The 22631-nt window shown below is 52.7% G+C and overlaps 7 protein-coding genes across 7 annotated transcripts; 3 read left to right on the top strand and 4 right to left on the bottom strand.

Annotated features, from left to right (window-relative positions):
- Window positions 1-886: 886 nt before the first annotated feature.
- Window positions 887-2596, bottom strand: HMPREF1120_08088 (dolichyl pyrophosphate Glc1Man9GlcNAc2 alpha-1,3-glucosyltransferase; the record flags this gene model as incomplete). The annotated part of the gene is made up of 3 exons (XM_009162329.1): window positions 887-2233; window positions 2287-2475; window positions 2537-2596. The coding sequence occupies 3 exons, from the start codon at window positions 2594-2596 to the stop codon at window positions 887-889; spliced, it is 1596 nt and encodes a 531-aa protein (XP_009160577.1).
- A 259-nt stretch (window positions 2597-2855) lies between these two features.
- Window positions 2856-4713, top strand: HMPREF1120_08087 (uncharacterized protein). Its single transcript, XM_009162328.1, has 2 exons — window positions 2856-3193; window positions 3244-4713. The coding sequence occupies exon 2, from the start codon at window positions 3272-3274 to the stop codon at window positions 4541-4543; it is 1272 nt and encodes a 423-aa protein (XP_009160576.1). The 5' UTR covers window positions 2856-3193; window positions 3244-3271; the 3' UTR covers window positions 4544-4713.
- HMPREF1120_08086 (asparaginyl-tRNA synthetase) lies at window positions 4472-7123 on the bottom strand. Its single transcript, XM_009162327.1, has 2 exons — window positions 5197-7123; window positions 4472-5109 (listed from the first exon to the last, which is right to left on the bottom strand). The coding sequence occupies exons 1-2, from the start codon at window positions 6786-6788 to the stop codon at window positions 4983-4985; spliced, it is 1719 nt and encodes a 572-aa protein (XP_009160575.1). The 5' UTR covers window positions 6789-7123; the 3' UTR covers window positions 4472-4982.
- A 948-nt stretch (window positions 7124-8071) lies between these two features.
- On the top strand, window positions 8072-12275 carry HMPREF1120_08085 (uncharacterized protein). Its single transcript, XM_009162326.1, has one exon. It carries the CDS (start codon window positions 8688-8690, stop codon window positions 11262-11264), a length of 2577 nt encoding a protein of 858 aa, XP_009160574.1. The 5' UTR covers window positions 8072-8687; the 3' UTR covers window positions 11265-12275.
- A 103-nt stretch (window positions 12276-12378) lies between these two features.
- Window positions 12379-14975, top strand: HMPREF1120_08084 (cell division control protein 42). The gene is made up of 6 exons (XM_009162325.1): window positions 12379-13118; window positions 13182-13396; window positions 13484-13567; window positions 13617-13736; window positions 13873-14376; window positions 14451-14975. The coding sequence occupies exons 3-5, from the start codon at window positions 13548-13550 to the stop codon at window positions 14312-14314; spliced, it is 582 nt and encodes a 193-aa protein (XP_009160573.1). The 5' UTR covers window positions 12379-13118; window positions 13182-13396; window positions 13484-13547; the 3' UTR covers window positions 14315-14376; window positions 14451-14975.
- A 927-nt stretch (window positions 14976-15902) lies between these two features.
- HMPREF1120_08083 (uncharacterized protein) lies at window positions 15903-19975 on the bottom strand (the record flags this gene model as incomplete). The annotated part of the gene is made up of 3 exons (XM_009162324.1): window positions 15903-17579; window positions 17836-17935; window positions 18096-19975. 3 exons carry the CDS (start codon window positions 19973-19975, stop codon window positions 15903-15905), a joined length of 3657 nt encoding a protein of 1218 aa, XP_009160572.1.
- A 1037-nt stretch (window positions 19976-21012) lies between these two features.
- HMPREF1120_08082 (methionyl aminopeptidase) lies at window positions 21013-22550 on the bottom strand (the record flags this gene model as incomplete). Its single annotated transcript, XM_009162323.1, has 5 exons — window positions 21013-21257; window positions 21315-22235; window positions 22287-22335; window positions 22385-22416; window positions 22526-22550. The coding sequence occupies 5 exons, from the start codon at window positions 22548-22550 to the stop codon at window positions 21013-21015; spliced, it is 1272 nt and encodes a 423-aa protein (XP_009160571.1).
- Between the last annotated feature and the right edge of the window lie 81 nt (window positions 22551-22631).

The following is a 22631-nucleotide window of genomic DNA, read 5'->3' as shown; positions in this document are numbered from 1 at the left end:
ATCCTAATATGCGGCAAGGCGAGGGAGAGGGAGCCAGTAGTAGAGAAGCCTGAGTGGCAGCAGCGGGTGCCGGATGTGGAACCTTAGTGCGTAGCGGTGGTAGCGGTCCTGGTCCGCAGTCTGTTTGGTATGGGAGCGCGACGAACTTCAATGCGGCCGCCCGGACGGACTACACATTATGCGGTGGCAGATACAAACTGAAGAATATCTGAGGGGACAATCGCCCAATCCAGCGGAGCAGCAACAGACATCGCAAGTACCCGCTATCATCTAGCAATACCCTCACCGTCTGTATATATCTTGTATACACCCTGCGCCCTCGTGCGTGTTTTCCTCCGGCCCACGTCGCCCGACCTGCCCTTTTCGGCCGCCCCAGCGCCGAGCCTTTTCGGGTGGCTTTCACGCTACGCCCGCTCGCGTCCAATCGCTGCCCCTTCGATCCCTCGACTAGCCATGAGCATTCTCTAATTCCCCGATCACAGCTTGTTGATGGGCGTATAGGTACTCATTCGAATGCTTACACGAAGCTGCGTCCCGTCCAGCCATTCTTAAATCACGAATATCCCTCTAGTCTGTGCTAGGTCGCATTATCAGCTTCTGACCACCATCAATCCCCCATCTCGAGCCATTGGGTTTGCGGGATAATCGCTCCAACAAGCGCGGAGGGCCACAAACACACGCGGCACGATTATATCAAGGTCTCCCTTTGATAGTCTCCAACTGAGCGGGCAGAAATGGCAACGTCTGGTGGTGAGCAGCTTAGCGGCCTGTAGATTTATACCACCTTCCTCACAAGTCTGTGCAGAGCTGTATAGGCTAAACCCCCATTGCTGCTCATGTTTGGTGTTCTAGATACTACTATGTCGGGACTGCTCCACAAAAGATGTCATGACAGATAGCAGACCATAAATCCAAGCCATGAGCCGAGCACGCCGACGGCCGAGTATGTGCTAATAAACATGAGAGGAAGGAACTCATACTTCTCCCCAAACACCATCCTGTGTACCAAGGAACAGTAAGTGATCAACGGCACTGCAATCGCAATGTAGAGCAGTGCAAATCGATCCAACAGGAACACCCTCCTTCTCGCAGGCGGCGGTGCCAGCCGGTCGAAAGTGTACAGAAAAATGATCAACCAAGCCACTGTATACGCCACCTTGACAGGGAACTCTGCCGCCGTAAAGATGAGCGGAAACAGAGAGACATGACCCGCGACGGCGAGAGGGCGGAAGCTTGCCAGATATGACCGATCCTTGATCGCCAACAGGCTGAAGGGAATGATCACCAGTAAAATGGCTTTTTCGTGGACGTGCCAGCCGAAGAGAAACGAGGCGTACCCGCAGAGTGTAGTCGCTCCGACAAACGCCTCCCAAGAAGGAGTGAGCCATAATTTCGTCAAAGCAATGATCTGGAAGGCCAACGTGAGTCCGAAGCAGTGTTGCGCGGTAATCTCTGGTAGCACGGCAAACGACGTATCTCCGATTAGCCCTCTGGTGACACTGTTTACGGCGTCCTGGTTAACGCGCAAACCGAGGTAAGGCGCCACAGATATCAGGATCCGATCCAAAAAGGAGTAAATGGCCCACACATTCGGGGCCCAATATGCGTGACAGAGGCCGCGCGCGAAAGGGAACAACCGGCTTTTGAGTTGCTCCAGCTGACCCCAAGCAACAAAGGGGCCAAAGGCTGTACCAAAGCTGGCGATGATGCTTGTTCCAAGCTTAAATATGTTGGAAAACCGTGGTCGAAACACATTCTTCGGATCGAGACAGTAGACTCGGAGGAGGTACACGAAATAGGCGGGTGCCAAGTAAAGGTAGATATGCTTGAGGCATAGCAGCAATGCGAACAGAACACCACTGTACAATAGTGTCGATTCTTTCCTGGCAAGAACAATCGACAAGAGCAGGACACCGTAAAGAAACCCGTTATATTGGAAGTGGATATGGTCGATGATCAGAAGTCCCGGGGAGAGCAGGATCGAAAGAGCCACGGCATGACTTTGCGGCTGAGTGGACGGCGGCGAGGTCTTCGTGTACCTGTGCAAGGCGTAGACTAGAAGTAGTTCTGTGCAGATGACCGAGCCTCTTTGGAAACAAACAGTGGCCCAGGAATCGTAGTTAAGATTCTCGATCTGCACCATGGCCGGATCAATCAGGCTTGCGGGATAAGACAACAGCCACTCGAAAAGAGCAAATGCTGGAGGATAATCGAGAGTCCATTCTGACGTGGCCTAGATGACGGTGAGCTTGACGGAGGGATCTAGGAGCGATATGCTCAACCAACCTCATAGTACCAACGTTTGACGGGCAGGGAATGAGTGATGGCGAGCCAGTTCCGATGCACCTCAAAGTCGGTCGATTTGTAGGCAGGAAATAGAAGAATCTTCAGGGCTGTGGCTACGACTGCTGTCTGAAAGAGCGTAGGCCATTGATCCCTCGGTGTTTCCCGGGGTCCTCTGGGCTCCGGCCGTTCCTTTCTTCACCATTAGCTGATCAAGCTCGCGACGAACCAGAGCAAGGCTCCGTGGTCTTACAGGAATTATGAGTGTGTTAACACGCAGCTGGCTCAATGTGACTGAGACAACTGATGCCATGGCTGGCGATAGTATTTCCGCGCGTGTCTGATCGGGTACCTCGAGGAAATAGAAGACACCTCACATGCCTATGGTGCTGGCAGTGGTACTAGTAGTGGTGCGAGGTTGTCCAATCATATTGTCACGCCGGCTTATCTAATCATACCAATCCTATCAACGAATGACAATGCTCTACGGTCAATGCAGCCCTGCCTGGAATTACAGTAATATCTGGCCTCTTTAAGGGACGCGGAATCCGGACACGAGACTCGGTGTTTCGTTTATTTGTACCCCGATTGAACATCCAGCAAGTTGTGACACCTTGTAGCCCTGGCAGTCGGGCCAATTCCCATATTATTTCCCTTCTCGATCTTTTATTCTTTGAATGGACGGATTCGAAGGATTTACACATAATGTTGCCTTCAAGAATTTAAACGTTAGACATCTTGTTGAACCAGCGCCTGTGACGCTTGACATTGCTCGTGAGATCCGATACTGCGTCATTGCCATCTGCTGCACTTGGGCCACTGTTTCGATATTCCGTACTTGGATGAACAGCAGCAAATCGTCCTCTTAGAGATTGATTGCGAGCTGCATCATCCGGCCTCCTATCTCTATGTCAGTATCAATAGCCCCTCCCAGGTTTGCAGCATTGCTGACCTCGACAGAGAACTCTGCTGCCCTTGAGCAAGCACCATGTTCAACCTCCGCCATGCCTGGCTGTTTCTTACGTGGGCGACCGCCGTCCTTTCACAAAATGTCGTTGAAGAAGTATCCTTTGGCCATAAACAAGGCATTTCACCGAACTCCTTCGCCATCCCCGGCTGGGCGATGCTTGGAGAAGGACACGTGCCTCAACTGCTGTCCGACAAAGTCATTTTGACACCGCCATACGGAGCGCACAAACGAGGGGCGTTATGGTCAGAGAATAAGAACTCATTGCAGGAATGGACGGCGGATTTGAAATTCAGGGCGGGAGCTGTCGACCGAGGGATAGGTCACTTGCAGCTATGGTACGCGAACAACGGAGAGAAAACAATAAGCACCGCAAGCATATACACAGTAGGAAAATGGGAAGGGCTTGCAATTGTCGTGGATACGGTTGGAGGGGTCCAGAAGATCCGTGGATTTCTCAACGACGGCTCCGTCGAATACAAGAGCCATCCCAACGTGGACAGCTTAGCATTCGGGAATTGCGACTACATCTACCGCAACCTGGGCCGGCCCTCACATATCAACGTCAAATCCACCCGTGCAGGTCTTGAAGTACGGGTGGACGGCAGAGTCTGTTTTGCCACAGACAAAGTCAGCCTTCCTTCAGACTATGCTTTCGGTCTAACGGCCGCCTCGGACGATCCTCCGGACTCGTTTGAAGTCTTTGCCTTTGTCCTTTCTTCCATCCCAACCCCACCTCCATCAAACCAACAAGGGCAAGGCAATACTCCAGAACAGGCCCAACAAAAACAACCACTCCAGGACTTCGGATTGCCACAAATGGACGATACCCCAGCATCGTACTATACCACTTCCGAAGCCCAATTCACCGACCTCCACAACCGGCTCAATCTGCTGGCCAAGTCGATCACGAACCTCTTCGGTGAGATCCAGCGCCACACCGCCGCCGAGGAGGCGAGATACAAGGAGATTCTCGCCCGCATGCCCAACGGCCAAATGATCTCGTCGCTGGATTCGCGCGTCGCCAATCTCGACCGCATCGTCTCCAATCTCGAGCGCGAACTCAAGTCGTCCGATCACAAGGCCCAGTTTGCCAAAATCTCAGAGCAGATCGCCCAGACCCATGTCGGCGTCACCGAGCACGTCCCCCAGCGCTTACGTGAGTATGTTCAGGCCCATACGCCGCGTATCGGCTTCATCCTCTACAGCTTCATGGCGTTTCAGACCTGTTGTATCGGCGCCTTTGTCTGGTATAAATGGCGGAAGAGCACCATGCCTAAGAAGTATCTATGATGCCTCAAAACGGAAGTTTTCGTTTTGATATTTAGTTGGCGCAATACAAACATGGAGCAAAATAGGATCAAGTTATGATCTCAATTTTTTCTGTACCCACAACATTCTGCAGCATTGCATTGTTCAAAAAGCCAGCCAAAATGTCTTGAATTCCAACTTGTCTAAACACGCTCCGACTCTCTCTTCTATCCTAGTACATGACAGCATCATGTGCATGTACTATCTGTCTATCTTGTGATTTGACTCGTCTTCCTCCGCGTGAGGTACAGTATGTCGGTCGTAGTTCCACAAGAAGTGAAGCATTTGGCTCATGCTAAAATGAGTAGTAGCCTATCTACTTAAGGCCTCCTGTTTCGTATCTATGATGAACTTGACCTCGCGTTGCAAAATCGTGTCGGATGCATTGGCAGTGACCAATATCGTTTGAGACAAAGCCCGCTCAAGGCGTGCATCTGTAAGCAAACCGCGGGTAGAGCGCACATTCTCTGACGGTCCAACGGCCGCACATCCAAGCGAGGAAGCGCTCGAGGCCCAGGCCGTAACCGCCGTGAGGAGAAGTACCGTACCTGTTTTTGAGTTAGTCAACCCACCCTGCTACGTAGCAAGAAGAAACAAGCAAAAAGAAAAACCAAGGGCCAAAAAATCGAACATACCGTCTTTGATCGGTGTACCAGTAGTACGGAGCCGGATCAATCCCTTCACGCTTGTAGGCGGCCATGAGCTCATCGTAGTCGTCCATACGCATACTGCCACCGACGATCTCGCCGACACCAGGCATCAAGACATCAACGCTCTCGGTGACGCGCTTGTCGGAATCGTCCTTTTTCATGTAAAAGGCCTTGATCTCGACGGGGAAATGGGTCAGAAACACAGGAACGTTGAGCTCGTCGGTCATTTTGCGCTCGGCGGCTTCGGCGATGTCGTCACCGAATCTATGAGGTTGGCCTTCCTCGTTGGGGATGCCGTGCTCGACCAGCCACTCAATGGCCTCGGCGTACTTCATGCGGCGGAAGGGGCGGGATGGAGGGGTGAATTTCGGGTTGAGTTCCTTGATATAGCCTGCAATGACGGGGTCGGTGAGGGTGATTTCGATGACTCGACAAATGACATGTTCCAAGTGGTCGAGCAGGTCGTCAAAAGTGATAAAGTCCAGCTCGGCCTCGATGTGCGTGTACTCGGACAAGTGGCGGCGGGTCAGGGACTTTTCGGCGCGGAAGGACGGGCAGACACAGAAGACATCACCCAGAGACGGGAGACAGGTCTCGAGGTAGAGTTGAGAGGATTGCGTCAAATACGCCTTTTCGCCGTAGTAGTCGAACTCGAAGAGCGTGGCGCCGCCCTCAACTTGCGTCTGCACCATGGCTGGCGGTGTCACTTCCGTAAGCCGTGTTTCTAGGTATGTCTGTCGGAAGGCTCGGGCGACGGCGGCGCGCACTTTCATGACTGCCGAGGCGTTGTCGCCGCGTAGAACGAGGTGGCGGTTGTCCAGAAGCGTCTGCGGGTCGGCGTCCTGCTGCACTTTGTTGGTGATAGCCTCCTTGTCGCCCACGGCGGCCCCGATCACCTTGAAGAAATCGGCGTGCAGTTCGCGGTCGAGCGGGGCGTGGGCCTTGGGTGGCAATGCTTTAAGCTCACCCCGGATGTCCAGCGACGTCTCTAGCGTCAGCGTCATGGCTGCGTACGTCTTGATCAGGTTGCCGGTGAACACGCATTGCATTTTGCCGTAGCCGTCTTTGAGGGTCACGAAGATGATGTCTTTTTGGACTCGTAGATGGTGCACTCTTCCTAGCACGCGCACACGCGTGCCACGGTTCTCAGCAGTTCCTAGTTGGATTTTGGCGGGATCCGTCTCGTCCAGGCGAATTCGGACCGGGGCCGGCAGGCTGGCATCTTCTTCAAGAACCACCTTCTTGGCCTCTTCCAGCACTTGCTGTCGCTTCATCGCTTCGGCTTGCTCACGGATCGCCAGTTCCGACGCCTTGGCCTGCTTCTTCTTGTGTTGCTCATACAGGTTGGTCGCCTTCTTCAGGGCCGATTTGGCTGGCGCTTTCCATTCCAGTCGAGAAGCTGGGTCTCCGTTCTCATCAACGGGCCCAGTCACGGATTTTCGAACTTGATATGTCGCGGTTTCCGGTGGGTGTTTGATCATGGCGTGGAGAAGAGTCTTGTAGGGCGCCGTTTCCGTGCCCACGGCCGACTCGTCGTCACGCCCGACATCTTCGTCAATGTATATCGGCGACGCCATACTGAATGAAAGTTTGATGTCCCTTCCGGCAACACAGCTGGGGCTTTCCTGGGCCGATATACTAACCACCGTGGCCCACGTGAGTCACAAGCTTCTCAGACTAAGCGGAGGTATTTGTCAATGGCCTAGAACAACAAGGCCTAGCCAGAAAAAGTGATGAAACAACGGGGTCTACACAGCCTGAAGATGGACGATCGAGAAAGAAAACAGGTTACAATGATCGACCGGATTGACCTGCTCAACGGAAGCAATGCACGGCTGCTGTGACTGTGGGATGCAGTGACTGATAAGCTGGGTCCTTTCCGTGCTTTCATAATTTTTGTATGGAGTCTGGCCATTGCAGTGCGCAGAGCGGCAATTAGGCGAATTGAATTGAGCCCTCGCGCTTATGGCGGCAAAGGCAGCTTCTAGCTCAAGACAGTCTAGCACAAGCTTTAAACAGGCGCCAGGAACGTCTCGTCGATGGGGCAGGAATGTTAATCTCTGATTGGGTAATGTCAAGTTCCCGTCGGAACCAGCAATCAAACCAGCGCCACATTGCAGACACGGCGGAACATCTTCCCCTTCTGCCACGCTGCAGTTCGAGGTCCCGCGAGCTTTCGGCACATTTGAAGCCCGTGTTAGAGACATGCCTGGCATACCACAGCATCTATACTCCGAGTCCTCCTGTACCTGCTTTTCGCAGAATTCGAATTCTCGACCGACCGGCTGGACTCCGATAGAGTGTCTAGAAGGGGACTACCACGGTCATGGAATTACTCATTTTACCCGCTAGACACGTCGTGGTGAGTCAACCGCAAAACACTGCACGTGCTGCACTGCATGTAGGATTCCTGAGAGCCAGCTAGGGGCCTCAGTCAATGCCTGAAGGCGTGCTTGAACTGCCAGTTTCGTACCTGGCACCTGGACGCTATAGCCTAAGAAATGCATAACGGCGCGCCTCAGCCACCGACCAAATAGGCTGCAGATTGATCTTCCCGCAACCATAACTGTTCTGTCAATCAATGAGCACCAACCATTGCCCCGGGATGCCTGGCATCTGCAGAGTTGATCTCCAGCAGAATATGCACCTCCGTCCTTAACTGGGGCCACTTCGGCGTATCACTTTCTCCCTCCTGAACTGAAAGCATAATTGTTAGTGTAGCAGAAGTTCTTAGACGTTTGAGTCGGATTGGCGCTGGATGAAACCACCAGCATCGCAGGAGAAGGTATCTTTTGCCTTTGCCAGAACCATACCCAGGGGCCTAGATAGAATGGTTTCAATAGTGTAGGTGAATCTCTGTCTGATGTTGAGCCCGTGGCTACACTACGAGCCGGTGCCAGACCCGCGCGTACCAGTTAATTGTCGTTTACTCGCCCTGCGGCCGGGTCTCTCCCAGTCCACCTCCCGCCAGTGCTGCCCCCTTAGCACCAGGTATTGTCATTCGCTGCCTCCCTCCACTCCATCCACTCGTCCACTTTCACGTTTGGCACTCTCGCTCTTCTCGGTTACTAGCAAGCAAGCAATTCAAACTCCATTCTTTAACCTCTTTCTTGTGATTGTTGCTTGCTCCATCCTTACTTTCTCTACTTTCTCCCTCTTCCTCATTCTTTCATTGTCCTAGCCGCTCAATCCTTTTATTCATTCAATCGTTTGGTGTTTTTCTATTCCATTCGCTCGTTACATTACCACATTCGCTACTCACCTCCTATTTTTCCAATCCGGCCATCGACAACCCCTACGCTTGCGGGGAGAGTCGCCTGAAATCGAAGGCCTCCACACGAACCGCCTTCTGTGACCGGCCGTTCTCCTTACCTCTTCGTGGACTGGTGCATCGATTGACCTCGCTTGTTTACAAGAAACCAAAGGACCCCTGCTGTATTTGAACAATATACCCGGCGTACAAAACAAGAATCCACATGCTGGTCGCAATGCAAAGTCAAGACGTGTTCGGAGGACTTGGAAATCGTCTTGCATCTGTAAAATTGGGAACGGACAACACTGGCTTCAGCTATGGCGCCTACAATTCCAACAACGGAGTCTATCAGGGGTTCGGCGACCGCAACATGCGCAAGTCCAACATTCCTTCAATACCCACCGCACCCAAAGAACAACAACCAACATATAATGCCAACGAACAGACGCCTGGTGCCGCGTTTGACATGAACTTTACACCGTTATTGCCTTCTCAACTTCTCCTGGGAAGCCCCTTTCAACCGGGCTCTCCAGGGGCGTTTGCTTCGCCTCAGTTTCCAAGCTTCAATCGGGTGCCTCAAGGAACAAATGCTCTCCATCACCAAACGCAGCAGTATCAGCAAAATCAACAAGCCCAAGCTCAAATGGCGAGTCCTGTCCCACACAACGCGAACCCAGCCTACCAACCTGTTATGTCCCCCGAGGGTTTTGCAGCACAATCTCCTACGGGCTTCTCTGGTCTCGGTGGCGCTGCGTTTGGCCACTATCAGCCCATGATGGGGGTGAATCAGACATGGATGAATACAACTAGCCGTACGGTGTACTTGGGCAACATTCCTGCCGATACTTCTGCGGAAGAAATCTTGGGCCATGTTCGCAGCGGCCAGATTGAATCTGTGCGACTGCTGCCAGAAAAGAGTTGCGCCTTCATTTCATTTCTCGATAGTAGCTCTGCCACCCACTTTCATTCCGATGCCATTTTGAAAAAGCTTTCGATCAAAGGTCACGATATCAAGATTGGCTGGGGAAAGCCGTCTTCGGTGCCTACTTCTGTTGCTCTTGCAGTTCAGCAGTCTGGAGCATCTAGGAATGTCTACTTGGGCAACCTGCCGGAAGACATCACGGAGCAAGAGATTCGCGAGGATCTAGGAAAATTCGGTCCAATCGACACGGTCAAGATGGTGCGTGAGAAGGCCATTGCGTTTGTCCATTTCCTCTCCATTGGGAATGCTGTCAAGGCTGTGGCACAACTTCCACAAGATCCCAAATGGGGACCTCCACGCCGTGTATATTATGGCAAAGACCGATGTGCCTACGTGTCCAAGACCCAACAGCAGAATGCCGCACAATACTTGGGCATTGCTCCGGGGTATGCCCATGTCCTCAATGGTGCTGACCGGGACCTGATTTCCAACGCCCTGGCACAGCAATCCGTGGCCGCTGCTGCGGTTGCCACCACGGCAGGCGGGGTCAACAATCTGGGGAACCGGACGGTCTACCTTGGAAACATCCACCCCGAGACCACCATTGAAGAAATTTGCAATGTGGTTCGAGGAGGTCTCCTTCACCACATCCGGTACATCCCAGACAAGCATATCTGTTTTGTGACGTTCATCGACCCCACCTCTGCAGCATCCTTTTATGCCCTAAGCAATCTCCAAGGTCTCATGATTCACAACCGACGCCTAAAAATTGGCTGGGGCAAGCACTCGGGAGCCCTTCCGCCAGCCATTGCTCTGGCCGTCAGTGGAGGGGCTTCACGAAATGTGTACATTGGCAACCTCGACGAGAGTTGGAGTGAGGAGCGTCTGCGACAGGACTTTTCCGAATACGGCGAAATCGAGCTGGTCAACACTCTTCGAGAGAAGAGCTGCGCCTTTGTCAATTTTACCAACATTGCCAACGCGATCAAAGCCATTGAGGCCGTGCGACAGAAGGAGGAATACAAACGGTTCAAGATCAATTTTGGCAAGGATCGATGTGGCAATCCACCACGTTTGAACAATGTGAATGGCAACCATACTCGTCTGCAGGGCGCGGCAGACGGAGCCGGTTCTCCCGCCACGATGAATGGCTTTGAGAACCCCGTGTCCCAGCCGGGTGTCAGTCCAACAAGGTCTCAAATCCCCGTCGGACCTAAAGCCTCGGTCGGCGGGCAGGCTTCAAGCATCCCTCGTCAGCCTCCTACCAACATGGCTGCCCCAACACCATCGACGATCTTGAATGCTGGAAATAACAATCCCTTGACCATGTATTTGTCGCACGTGTCTCAACAACAGGCCCAAGCTGAGCAAGACATGCGAGAGGATGGACTGTCATTCGCGTCACTCCAACAGCAGCAGAACCAGGCTTTGACCAACCAACAGGCAACGCTATATGGCGACATGCCTAATGGTCATAGTGGCCTCGACACGACCACCACTTCGTCTCATATTCCTCGACAGAGCAGTATCGGTGGTGGATTTGGCGGCGCGAACTCGATGAACAATGGTGCTTCCACGACCATTGGCGGCCTATTAGCGCCCACCAACACTGGTTTGGGAGCCGCTCGCAGTGCTCATTCACGCGCGGTATCACTGCCAGCATTTTCGCAGGAGATCTTCGGCGGATCATCAACTACCCAACAAGGCCCTTCATCGTCGCGCCCGTTCGGAGGACATGCGCCTCAGGGTAGTTTTGGAGGCTTTGGATCTGCGTTTGGCACTGGTTTCGGCACCAGCGGATTCAATGGACTCGGGTTGACCAGCGATAGCCGCGGAGGCCTCTCCGGCTGGGCTGAGGAGGAGATCGGAGCAAAATAAGTGACACCTAATCAACATTTCCTTTTATTTTCTGAGGTATGGTTTTGCATTTTCGATTCTTTTACAGGGAAGACCTGGCCATTTGGCGATACTTTTGTTCTAATACCAGTGTGTTTGATGTGTTTGATTTGCTTCTCAAGTGGGCGAGGTCCGCCGGCTGCAGCTCAGGACTGCCTATTACTACTTGTGTTACTACTGAGCATTGGAAAGGGAGATAATAGCCGGAGGACGTCCGGTCTCCCAGTCCATGTGCCTTGAAAAATGTACATGTACATATATCTAGTATGTGGTCGCGCATGGGAAGGATGGCGGGAGAGAGAGGACGAGCATGCCATGAAGCATCTGTGCGATGAGTCTCAAGGTACAAGAATAATAAACCCTTGATATTTGTCTTCAGTCTCTCCATGGGGCCGCCGGAGAAAGGTCCCAAAGGCACAAATACTGTGACGCGACTGATTAGAGAAATCCACCTGGAGTACACCCTTGAATTGCAGCAGGAAATGGCGAAAAGGCAGCCAGACCCTACAAACGTCTTTCCCAGTGTGTTCCGCGTTCAGGAGTCGGACTCTGAAAGGGGTGGATAAGCTAAACTGCTGACAGAAATCACGGCCTGAGTTGCGTGCTTCGGCCTTTGCTTTTGCCTAGGGCTAGTAGTTGGCCGAAGCGGTAGGTACGGTTCTTTTACTCCCGAAATGTGCCAGGTGTTTCGCGTGGACGCCATGCCACATAAGGCACTGGGTCAGCGGCGAGAGTGACAAGACAGACAAGGCCTTGCTTGTTTGGTACAAGTGAATAGGGTCCAGATTGAGGACGGCGCTGGGGCCGGGGAGGGCCAAGGTCAAGCACTGGCGCTGGCAGGGTCGGTGAGGGAAGAAGGAAGGCAGAGAAAAGAAGGGGTCTTGAGCAAGGATCGAGGTACGGATAACAAGAACCCCTGTCGAGAATGGCAGTAATTGAGTAGTCTCGTGGTGCAGTAGTGGTTGGAGATAGAGAAGTTGCCCGACATTCAGCTCAGAAGTGATTGTGCAGTGCCAGTAGCAGTAAGTAGTGGTACAGCACTGGCAGCAGTTGTTGACGGTCCTTGCTGCCGTTTTTGAGTGGTGGCCTGGGGCCTGGACTGCGCCCGTGATTATTTGGCTGAACTTGAAGCGGCGGCCTTTGAGAGAAGCCCCGAGTCTTCTGCCTGCGCCGCAGATCAACCACAGCACCGTGGACTGCAGCAGTGCAGCACTGAGCCAACAAACTGCGCCAACTGCACTCCTCCTCAGCAATAATCTTCGCCCTTCGCTGCGTACCGCCAACAGCGGTTAGTAAGTAGGTGCTGCTCTTCACTGCACGTCCCTAGTCCAGCTTCCACACCACCAACTGCACTACACTACTACACGACATCGCACTCTACTTCCATTTCCACCACTACTACTATATTGGTCGCTGGCTGGTCGCTATTGTTCATTCATCTACACGTCGACGTCCGCTATTCATCTTCTATATCCAGCAGCCATCTTCCGTCTGGTTACACGTCTTCGGTCCCTCTCCTTCGTGCATCAATCCAATCCATCCAGATTCCGCCCCGAATCCCAATCGTTCTCCTCCTTGCCGCTTGACATTTCCGGTAAATGCCTATTCTCTGTTCTCACGACTAGACCTTTCGAAGAAAAAGCTTAGCTTGCCTTGGACATTTCCATATTTTTCTTGCTGGTCAACGATCCTTCTTACCGCCGGGATTTTGCGACTCGAATCCATTGACCGTTGACCGATTGAGCATCGACTGCTCAACTCGAGGCGCGACGCGCGGTCGATATCGAGACCTCTTTTCGGAATCCTATCCTTCGCTTTGGCAGCGACCCGTCACTCGTGAGTCCAATTGGATGTTCCATGGCAGAAAAAGAAGTAGGAGGAATGACAGTGTCGAAACAGTGTTGCTTTCTCCCTTTTTGCTCGATCAATACAGCCAGATAAACAGACAGAACACAAGGAAACTTCACTGCCTCTTTTTTGAACACAGTGCACATGTGTACGGCGTGATCCCGAGCAAGAACACAAGGCACTCTTTCGGTGACCGCTTCATCTGCCCGTGAGTACTTAAGTTCACTTCACGCGGCGCTCTCTCTTTCACACCCACCACCTTTCTGGTAAGCCATCATCATCATGAAGTTTCCCAAGTTTCCCAAGCTCCGCACCATGGCGAAGAAGCCAAAGCTAAGCTTTTCCATTCTCAGACCTACCAAGCCTGCTCGTGTTCGCAATCTCGACACCGCTACCCATCTGAGAAACAAAGACGGAATGGTTGTCGCAACGATCAAGTGAGTTGAGAAGAACAGCCAATCTCTCCGCACAACTAACCCTCAACAGGTGTGTGGTTGTCGGTGACGGCGCGGTCGGCAAGACATGCTTGCTTATCTCGTACACCACCAACAAGTTCCCTTCGGAATATGTCCCGACCGTCTTTGACAATTACGCCGTCACGGTGATGTGAGTTTCTATCCAAAGTTTTGGTTTTAAGTGGCTAGAGTGGCTGTCGATCTATATGACATCGACTTGCGGCAACCTCACGAGTTTGCCGATCTCAAGCCAGTAAGTTACATAAAACTAACGAGCTGGCTTCCAGGATCGGAGATGAGCCATACACTCTTGGTCTATTTGATACAGCAGGACAAGAGGATTACGACCGGCTTCGACCTTTGTCATACCCGCAGACCGATGTCTTTCTCGTCTGTTTCTCCGTCACTTCGCCAGCATCGTTTGAGAACGTGCGAGAGAAATGGTTTCCCGAGGTCCACCACCACTGTCCCGGTGTGCCATGTCTGATCGTCGGAACTCAGACCGATCTACGTGACGACCCACAAGTCCGTGAGAAACTCGCCAAACAGAAGATGCAACCCGTTCGTAAGGAGGATGGTGAAAGAATGGCCAAGGAGTTGGGCGCGGTCAAATACGTCGAATGCAGTGCTCTCACCCAGTACAAACTCAAGGACGTCTTTGATGAGGCAATCGTTGCTGCTCTCGAGCCTCCACCAAAGAAGAGTAGTAAGAAATGCACGATTCTTTGATGAGACTCGGTTTCATCTTTCCCATCAATGGATCGTGTCAGGGATTTCCCAGCCATTCCAAGGTTTGTGATTGACCGAAACCCTTTGACTTTTTTGGCATTTTCATCAAATCACTAACTTTTGTGGGAAACAACAGCATCTTTGGGCTTTCCTACTACTTACTACTCGACATTGGAGAGAGAGGACACATGACAGCTTGGGGCAGAGGCCGTCTTGGACAGAGAGACCTGTTGTTCATCGGCGAGTTGGCCATGGAAGTACGGATTTGTTTGCCATTCTGCAGACACAATTGCAGATGAGATACCGGTCGGGGCATGATGGGCTTCCACCAACCGATTCATATGGCTTGTTCTTGCCTTTTTTTTTTCCTTTTTCTCTCTTTTTCTAGCTGTGGTGCAATGCGGCGGGTGCAGGCGAATGGGCGCGACACACAACAACACAATAGGCACAATGGAAAGCTGCAGTGAGGCAAGGCAGGCGAAATCAAATCCCAATCGATCAATCCCAAGAAAGTCTGACCCAAACGAGATGTCTTTTCCTCGAGTTTTTCAGGGAGAGAAACATCCTATCCATTTGGAGCTTGAATCGTGCCACAATCGTAGTAGTACTATTAGTAGTAGAGCAGTAGTCCTGATTGATATGTGGTAAAGCAAAAAACGCCATTCGATTAATCTGACCTGATCTCATCCGCCTGACCTGGACTGAAACTGAACTGAACTAGAACTGAGCAAAAACTGAACTGATTTGATTTTTAACTGCAGCCGAACCGAACCGCAGAGGAAGAGCCTCCCTCCCTAGTCCAAACCGCAAGACGAGCCGCAAACCGCAAACCTCTCCATGACCACCCAAGCAAGCAAGAGAACTTGAATCATACAGTCCTTGAGAAAAAGCACCTGCGGAAAGCAACCATGCAAAAAGCAATGCAACGCCGTGACTGGGGGTTTGATATCCACGCGCACACACACCCACAAGAAACCCATTTTTGCTTCGCTCATGCACCGATCGCGCTGACCACTGTCCATTGACCAGTTGAGACTGCAAGACTTGAGAAGAACTGAACTGGACAAAACCAGTCTGGATGTGTGATCAACCGAAGAGAGCCCTCTCATTTCATCTTTGGGTCGTTTCTTGACCTCCACGTATTTTCAATCCAATCCACCTCCACGTCCTTCACACTGCTGTTCTCCAGCTCAGCTTTGTCCACAGTAGAAAAGCACCTTTGTGTCTGTAGACAAGTTTGTCTCCATGTTCGATAGTGACCCAGTGACTCAATGTCAAAGACACGCGACACACAATGAGTAGAAGAGTAGATGAGTAGTTGACAGAGGGTAGTCTCTCCCTCTTTCTTTCTCCTTCGCGAGGGATTGACTTGGAAGGAAAAAGAAAAAAGAAGGCTTGGCTCTTTGTAAGGAGTTTCCTCAATAGTGACGAAGTGTCGGGAATGGTTGCAGCAGAAATCAGTAGTTGTACATTGTGGTAGTGCAAGGCAAGACATGATGACAGGCTGTGTTGTGCTGTAGTGTGCAGTCATCCGCGGCAAACAAACTTCGACAAAATTGGCAGTACTGGCTGGTAAAACCGGTCCGTCTCAAGTGATGGTGTTCTCATCAACAACCTCGACCTCGTCGTCATCACTTCTGTCACTGCCACTGCCACTGCCATCGCCGTTGCCATTGACACCTTGAACGCTGTAATCCTCATAAGGGTACTGCTTCTGCTGATCATATACCCTCGAGGAGATTGGAGCAGTTTCCGCAGTGTCGGTATTGTCCTTATCCCCATTGATCATCTTGGCCTTGGATTTGGTTCCGGTGCTGTTCGAGTTGGTAAGGGAAGACTCGACTTGATCTTGATCCTGACCACTGGCAGAAGAACCACTCGTACCAGTAGCACCGGTGTCATCACCATTCAGCTGCTGCTGCTGAGTCGCCGCACTCGATTTCGATCCAGTGCCACGGCCCAAAACAGCCAATCTCTTGCTAATCAACTGCTGCAACATCAACAGCTGATCGAGTTCCGTGTCTTGCATAGAGTCAACCACTTCCTGAGGAGCTTCACTGACAAGCTGGTTTGTCAAGTCGGCCAGGGCGTCTCCCGAAGCAAAAGGGAGATCACCGCCAGCACCAACATCACCATTGTCATCACCTGCAGATGCAGGCTGCTGCTGTTGGGACATCTCGACCAGATGCAAAACCGCCTGCTGTTCTCTGATGGAACGACGGCGAAGCGCCGCATTAGCCTTTGCCGTCTCTGCAATCGCAAGGGCAGTGGCTCCCGTAAAGAAATCGGGTTCTCGAACCACCTCCTTGACGATCGTCTCCTCAGGTGGATGATGCAGTACTGCCCCATCGGGCCGGTATTTGTTGGTGCGGATGCGCTTGGGAGCATGTAAGACTTGGGGGAATTGTTGATCTTCGTACCAGCTCCGCTTGACTCGATCGATGAAATCCAACCGAATACCCTTCTCGGGAAGCCGATAAATCTTGCCCATCATGTCCACCTCTTTGGTCCGGTCCAGAACAGGTTCATCCTCGTCGAGTTCGACTTCAATGATGCCATTGTTGCGGAATCCTCGACGCAAGGGAGCATCGACGGGGACCGCATTCTTGGGTTTGCGTAATGTTGGCACCCGACCTAGCTCTCCGGGAGCCACTTCTGCTTGACGAGCGACGGCCGCCAAGTCGTGTTCCACGTGAAGCGGACAGCGCCATGTCGCACCTGGTTTGTCGCCAGCCCGTCGTCGTGGCGGCACGGCCAGAGGCGGGTCGACGCAGTCCAGATGCCATCGGGCAGGACAGTAGTCACAAGGAATAATGTCCCGACCATCGGCGGCGTGGCCACATTTGAAACAAGTGATCAGCTTGCCTTTGCTGTCGCGGATTTCTTTGTAGTTTGGCTCTTCGATGAAACCCGCTCGGTTCATCTTGACCGTGTTGTTTTGAGTCCGGGGGAGTCCGACTTCTTCATACTCGCCTTCATCGCCCGTACGAACTCCTTCGAAATATTCGCGGATATCCACGGGAAGAGCGAATGCCTTGGGGATGATGTCCTCAACCCGGCGGATGGCCGGCCCTAGAAGACCTGTAGGTTGGGGAGCCTGTTTCGAGCGTCGGGCAACACATCGCGGACAAAACCATTCGCCTTCGACCTCTTCTTCGGGGTTCAAGGGTGGCTCCAAGCATGCATGATGGAAAGAGTTGGTACACCCATCACAACAGAGCAGCTTTCCTTCGCCGCCGCATGATGCACAAAATTCGTCGTTGTCCTGATTGATTATGTTAGGTGCTGATAGATGGGGCAAGAACATTAAAGACAAAGACAGGCAGGAAATCAAAGGGAAAAGGTGTGATGCCAACAGGAGAGGAATAAGTATGAAAGCAGGAAATAAGGCAGCGCCCAGAAGAAACAGCCAATTTAGGAGGATTGGGTAAGTGCACGCCAAAAAGGCGGCCCAATCATGACACAACAAAAAGACCGGGGATTTCTCGCTGGGAAGTGAGCGGATTCGGGCATTAACTTACTTCTGCGCTTGAATTCCCTCCGTTGGCGATCGTGGATTCGCGCCCAGGAGCCCCACGTGAAATTCCCGCCGTAATGCCGCCATTTTTGGGCTTGTTGGGCCTGTTGATGGTTGGTCAGTAGAGTACTTGTACATGAATAACAAAGTTTCTTAAAAGATCAGTGAGGTCCGGATTGGACCTGTTCAGGAGTGCAGACAGCCAACTCCTCAAATAGGCTGCAGTAGAGAAAAAAAGAACAAGTCGCAGGACAAAATACTTACGAGACCATAACACGTGCAGACCGACGGGCTTTCGACGTAGGTGGCAGTCTTGTTGTTCTGGGAGTCGTTGCTCGTGATGTAGCGCTCGTCGCACGCGCAGTCGCTGATGGGAAACGCAATGGCGGAGGTGAAGACGGTTCTGGAGTGGTAGCATCAACTTCATCGGAATCATCGACTGCTTCGCGTCTTCTCTTGCGGTTCGTTCCGTTGGCCATGCCCGGTTCCGGAGGAGCCTGAGCGCTCACCGGCGACGATGGTGCGGTGTCTTGAGAGACCAACAGACGATTGGGATGGACGACCGGCTTGGGCGGGATCTCAGAAAGGTCTGGTCGAGGCGGGTGATCAAGAACGGGCTCACGCTCATTGCTCTCTGGCCGAGGGATGGTGTTGTAATCATGAAAACTATCATCAAGAAATGTCTTCTTCCGCTTGGCAAGCTCGTCAATGTCGAATTCCGAATCGGGCTCGCGGGCTCTCTTCAATTTCTTCGTCGCAGCTGAGGCCACCTTGGATGTAGGCGCGTTTACCGGCGTGACAGTAGTAGACGGAGGGTCCGTGGCGCTGGCAGCTGAACGCAATCGGTTCCCAGCCGCCGCTCGACTTGAGGCTTGGCGCTGTCCGGTCGCACGCACGCGCGCACTGCCTGGTGCTCGACCTTCACTTGGCTGCTCGCGGTCGTCCGCAGCGCCGAAATCGTCGGGTGGAGGCAGCGATTTGGCAGATGAGAGCGACGATGAAGTTGACACGCTGCGTGAACGCTTGCGCTTGTTGGGTGACGACGTTGGGGGTTGCTCAGATGGCCGCTCAGTTGAATCCATGACCGCCGCAGGGCGCGACGCGTGCGAGGGCGAATTTGGCATTTGAGCAGATCGATTGGAGCCTCGAATTGAGGAACCGTTGATGAAGAGAGAGATATGGCCACGGCGCCGGCCGGGCGATTCGGTTGGATCCATGTTTGATGAATACGAAGAAAGGTGGTGGTTGTGGGAAGTAGGATCATGCAAGTGATGAGGAGAAGATTGGTAAGGGCTGGCTGAGAATTGGCTCGATCTGCGATAATCCTTAAGTCCGTTTTTGATGTAGTGTTTAAAAGTGCGAAATTGTTCAGGTGTAGGTGAAGGTTGAAGAACAGCCTCTAAAACATTCCACAACTCGGGCATGACGCGCGCATCATCGCGAAACCGCTGCAAGCCGGGCACCAAATCCGGCGTCCCCTTCTGAATTGCCTCCTGCACCGCGTGATCAATGTGATTTCGAAGTCGATCCTGCCGTAGATGGGCCTGGATCGATGCCGGTTTGGAGGGCACCTGGCTTGACGGCGTACCCGACGACTTGGCCGGCGACGGTGACACATTCGCTGCCTGCGACATCTCGACAACCTCTCGTCGAGGAGGACGGCCACGCGGAGGACTGGAAATCATCATGGCTTCTGCTTGAGGACCCTGACGCGGCTCAGCCGGATGATCAGACGGCATCTCGGATTCCATGGACGAGGCCAAATCGATCTTTTCAGGTTCCCGCTCAGGCTCAGGTTCGGGCTCGACGCCCGGCGTCACCACTTCTTCCGCTTGCGCAGGCGTACTCGTAGCCCGCGGTGAAGGTCGCGCGTAGTTCAACTTGAACTTGTGCAGCAGTCGTTGCGACGGCGCCACCCCCAAAGGCTGCATGTTCTCTAACACACCCGCTCTCTCCAGACCTTTTGTATCTTCGAAACTCGGCACCGCAGGCCGCACAGCGGGCTCAATCCATGCATCCAGATTTGACTGTTGGCCATTTCTCGCCGGGGGAGCCTCGACGGGCTTGGGACCAGACTCCTTTTCTCCAAACGTAGCAGGACTCGACAGGCGGCTCGATCTGTGCCGCAACGATCTCGTGGACATCCTGCTCTTTCTTCGCGCCACACGCGCCGACTACCAACACATTAATTCAGGGCCGACCAAGGAAGTCAAGGACAGAGACTTACAGTAGCCTTATATTAGGCTCAGCGGGCAGCGAGCGCAGGCTGCGTAGTGGTAGACGAGAGAGCAGGCTTGCCTTGGGTCTTTAGAAATGTGCTTTCTGCAAGTTTATGGATGGTATGCGGTGTTGCTGCGAATGGTTGGACGTATTCGGGGCAAGGGGCCGGGCTCACGCGGCATCCGCCCACTGGCTTCGGGCTTCATCAACAGTAAAAGCCTACTGGATTGCTTCAGATTGTCTAACTATTGCCTGTGATGATGCCTGATACGATGATGGTGATTTTGTTTCTTCCGCGGGTGCCGTACGTGAAGTGGTTGAGTGATAGCTCGGCCAGTCCTCGTCATCCTCTGTTTGTTAGGGTTTGTCCCAAGGCTGCGCAAATGCTGCCATCCCCCTTTTTCCTCTTCTACCAACCACACGTCTGCTGATTCCCATGACCGGGCACTCACTCATGGTCTTGTTTTACGTGGTCCTACACAAAATGAAGACTTATTCTTCTATCAAGTCATTCTTTTCTCTCATCTAATTGTAGGCACCTAAATAGGCAGCAATTGCAGTACAGTGGTGACGTGGCGATGTGTAGGGGATGGCGCGCCTTGCCCCTCGCCCCTGGCAATATTATGAAGTACAAGAGGCGACCCCAAACACAATACAACCGCACAGGATTACAACAAACATCAACTCGTTTTGAAAGCTTTTTATCGATGTATTGCTTCTAGTCTGCCGTCCGGTCTGTCCATGCACTCAACTTTTCTGCGCTACCTTCCTCCAGACTGAAAATCCTGTCGCATGTCTTTTTTCCCGCCCAACAGATACTGACTGCGAACACGCATCGAGTGACTCGGCCATGATTCGGCTCTGGCTCCTGGAAACGTCAGTGACAAGATTGTCCGCACATCTGCGGAGGGAGAAGCCAAGATCCAAGCTGGAAAGGTGAGGACCGCCCAGCGAAGCATAATCACTCTTCGTCGCTCGAATCATCATCTTCATCCTCGTCTTCCGCTGGTGCAGCAGCAGCTGCCTTCTTGGCGGGCTTCTTCTTCTTCTTCTTCTTGTTCTTGCTCTTCGTTCCCGTAGACTTGCTCGTAGGCTGCTCCAGGATCTTGAGGATTTCCTCGTCTTCAATCTTCTTGTCCGATTTGATCGAGTCGAGATCCAATGGAGGCGGAGCTGCCAGACGGGTCAAGCCATTCTTGGTGATCGCTAAGAGAAAATATCAATCAGTAAACATCTCCCGCAGCTACTCATCTCTAAGCTTACCAATGGTGGTGAACAGTCTGGACACGGGCGATCCGTCTTGCTCAGCCGAAGGTCTGTATTCGCGGAGAACACCAGATCTGATGCATTCGACCACGCCGACCTTGCCGGCTCTCTCGTCGTCCAATTGACGGAGACTGAACGGGAAGGTGCCGAATTTCTTGACGATTTCCGACAGGACCTGTCTCGAACTTGGCCGCTTCAGACCATACGTCGTGGTGGTTCTCCTCAGGAGAGTGGAGCGTTTGTCCAACTCCTTCACCTTGCCGGATCCCAAGCTGAGACCCATCTCGACACCCCACACTTCGCCGACCTCAGCCGAGCCTTCCCCTTTGGCACCGTCGGCCGGAGACAAGATGATCTTCTTCTTGCCTTCGATTTCGTTGCGTTCAAACTGCCACGAGGTGGTGTGCTGGACCACATGCACATCGTATGCCTTGGCGACTTTCTCGACCAGCTGAATGATCTTGGCTTGGGTGGGTGGCTTTTCAGCGGCGGCTTTCTTCTTTTCCTCGTCTGTCCCGGTGGCCAGGAGTCCAGGAGGGATCATTAGCCGCAGCAGGAGCTCATTGGCGTAGTATGTGGCCAGCAGCAGGTCTGCCTCTCTTCCTGTGACCTCGGCTTTCTTCCCTTTCTCTTCCGGAACCACAATCGTATTGCCGACTATCGCACCGTAACCATCGATCTGTGCTCCAAGCTGAACCTTGACCAGTTCGCCTGCCTTGATTTCCATCGCCGCATCTTCGGTGTCCGAGACGAGGGGAGTGAAAGGGGTGACGTAGGAGCTGGGAGACACGGTGCAGGGAGTAGCAACGCCCTTGCTGATCTTCTTATTGTTCTTGTAGACCTGTCCCAGCTCGGACTCGAGGAGCGCATCTCCTTTCTGGCACAGCTCGACGATTTTGGCTCCCGGCAGACACCATCCTGAAACGGGGAATCAGCTGGGTATGTGGTTGCGTGACCACCACAACATACCTGAAACTTCCTCTAGGACCTTCTGCGCAATGCCCGCAGCAGTCTTGTACTGAAGGACAAGTCAGCCGCTACTCAGAACATCTCTTTTGGTCACATACCTTGGTCAAGACATCGGGGTTGCTGATATTTTCTAGAGCCACGATCAAACATTAGACAGGGAGTCTTTGGGAATGAAAATGCGTTGGGCGAGAAGGAGGGGAGATGCCTGGTCGGAAAGAAATCGGATCTATAATGCTTACCGATCTCTGCACTGTTTTCCGCCATATTGAGAGAGGTGCCGGGACTATATCCTGGCGTGGTGTTCAAGTTGTAGACTGCGGTGGAGGAATTGGTGGACTGAGAATT

Source organism: Exophiala dermatitidis, assembly GCF_000230625.1.
Source record: "Exophiala dermatitidis NIH/UT8656 unplaced genomic scaffold supercont1.7, whole genome shotgun sequence".
In the NCBI taxonomy this organism is placed as follows: Eukaryota; Fungi; Ascomycota; class Eurotiomycetes; order Chaetothyriales; family Herpotrichiellaceae; genus Exophiala; species Exophiala dermatitidis.
The sequence above is the reverse complement of the archived record's forward strand: the minus strand, read 5'-3'. Positions and strand labels throughout refer to the sequence as shown.

Excerpts from the sequence above, each read along its gene's own strand:
- HMPREF1120_08084 (XM_009162325.1), top strand. The coding sequence starts at position 13,548 with ATGGTTGTCGCAACGATCAA. Across the intron at positions 13,568-13,616 it reads ATGGTTGTCGCAACGATCAA|GTGTGTGGTTGTCGGTGACG; the intron begins GTGAGTTGAGAA and ends AACCCTCAACAG. Across the intron at positions 13,737-13,872 it reads AATTACGCCGTCACGGTGAT|GATCGGAGATGAGCCATACA; the intron begins GTGAGTTTCTAT and ends GCTGGCTTCCAG.
- HMPREF1120_08085 (XM_009162326.1), top strand. The coding sequence starts at position 8,688 with ATGCTGGTCGCAATGCAAAGTCAAGACGTGTTCGGAGGACTTGGAAAT.
- HMPREF1120_08086 (XM_009162327.1), bottom strand. The coding sequence starts at position 6,788 with ATGGCGTCGCCGATATACATTGACGAAGATGTCGGGCGTGACGACGAG. Across the intron at positions 5,110-5,196 it reads TGGTACACCGATCAAAGACG|GTACGGTACTTCTCCTCACG; the intron begins GTATGTTCGATT and ends ACTCAAAAACAG.
- HMPREF1120_08087 (XM_009162328.1), top strand. The coding sequence starts at position 3,272 with ATGTTCAACCTCCGCCATGCCTGGCTGTTTCTTACGTGGGCGACCGCC.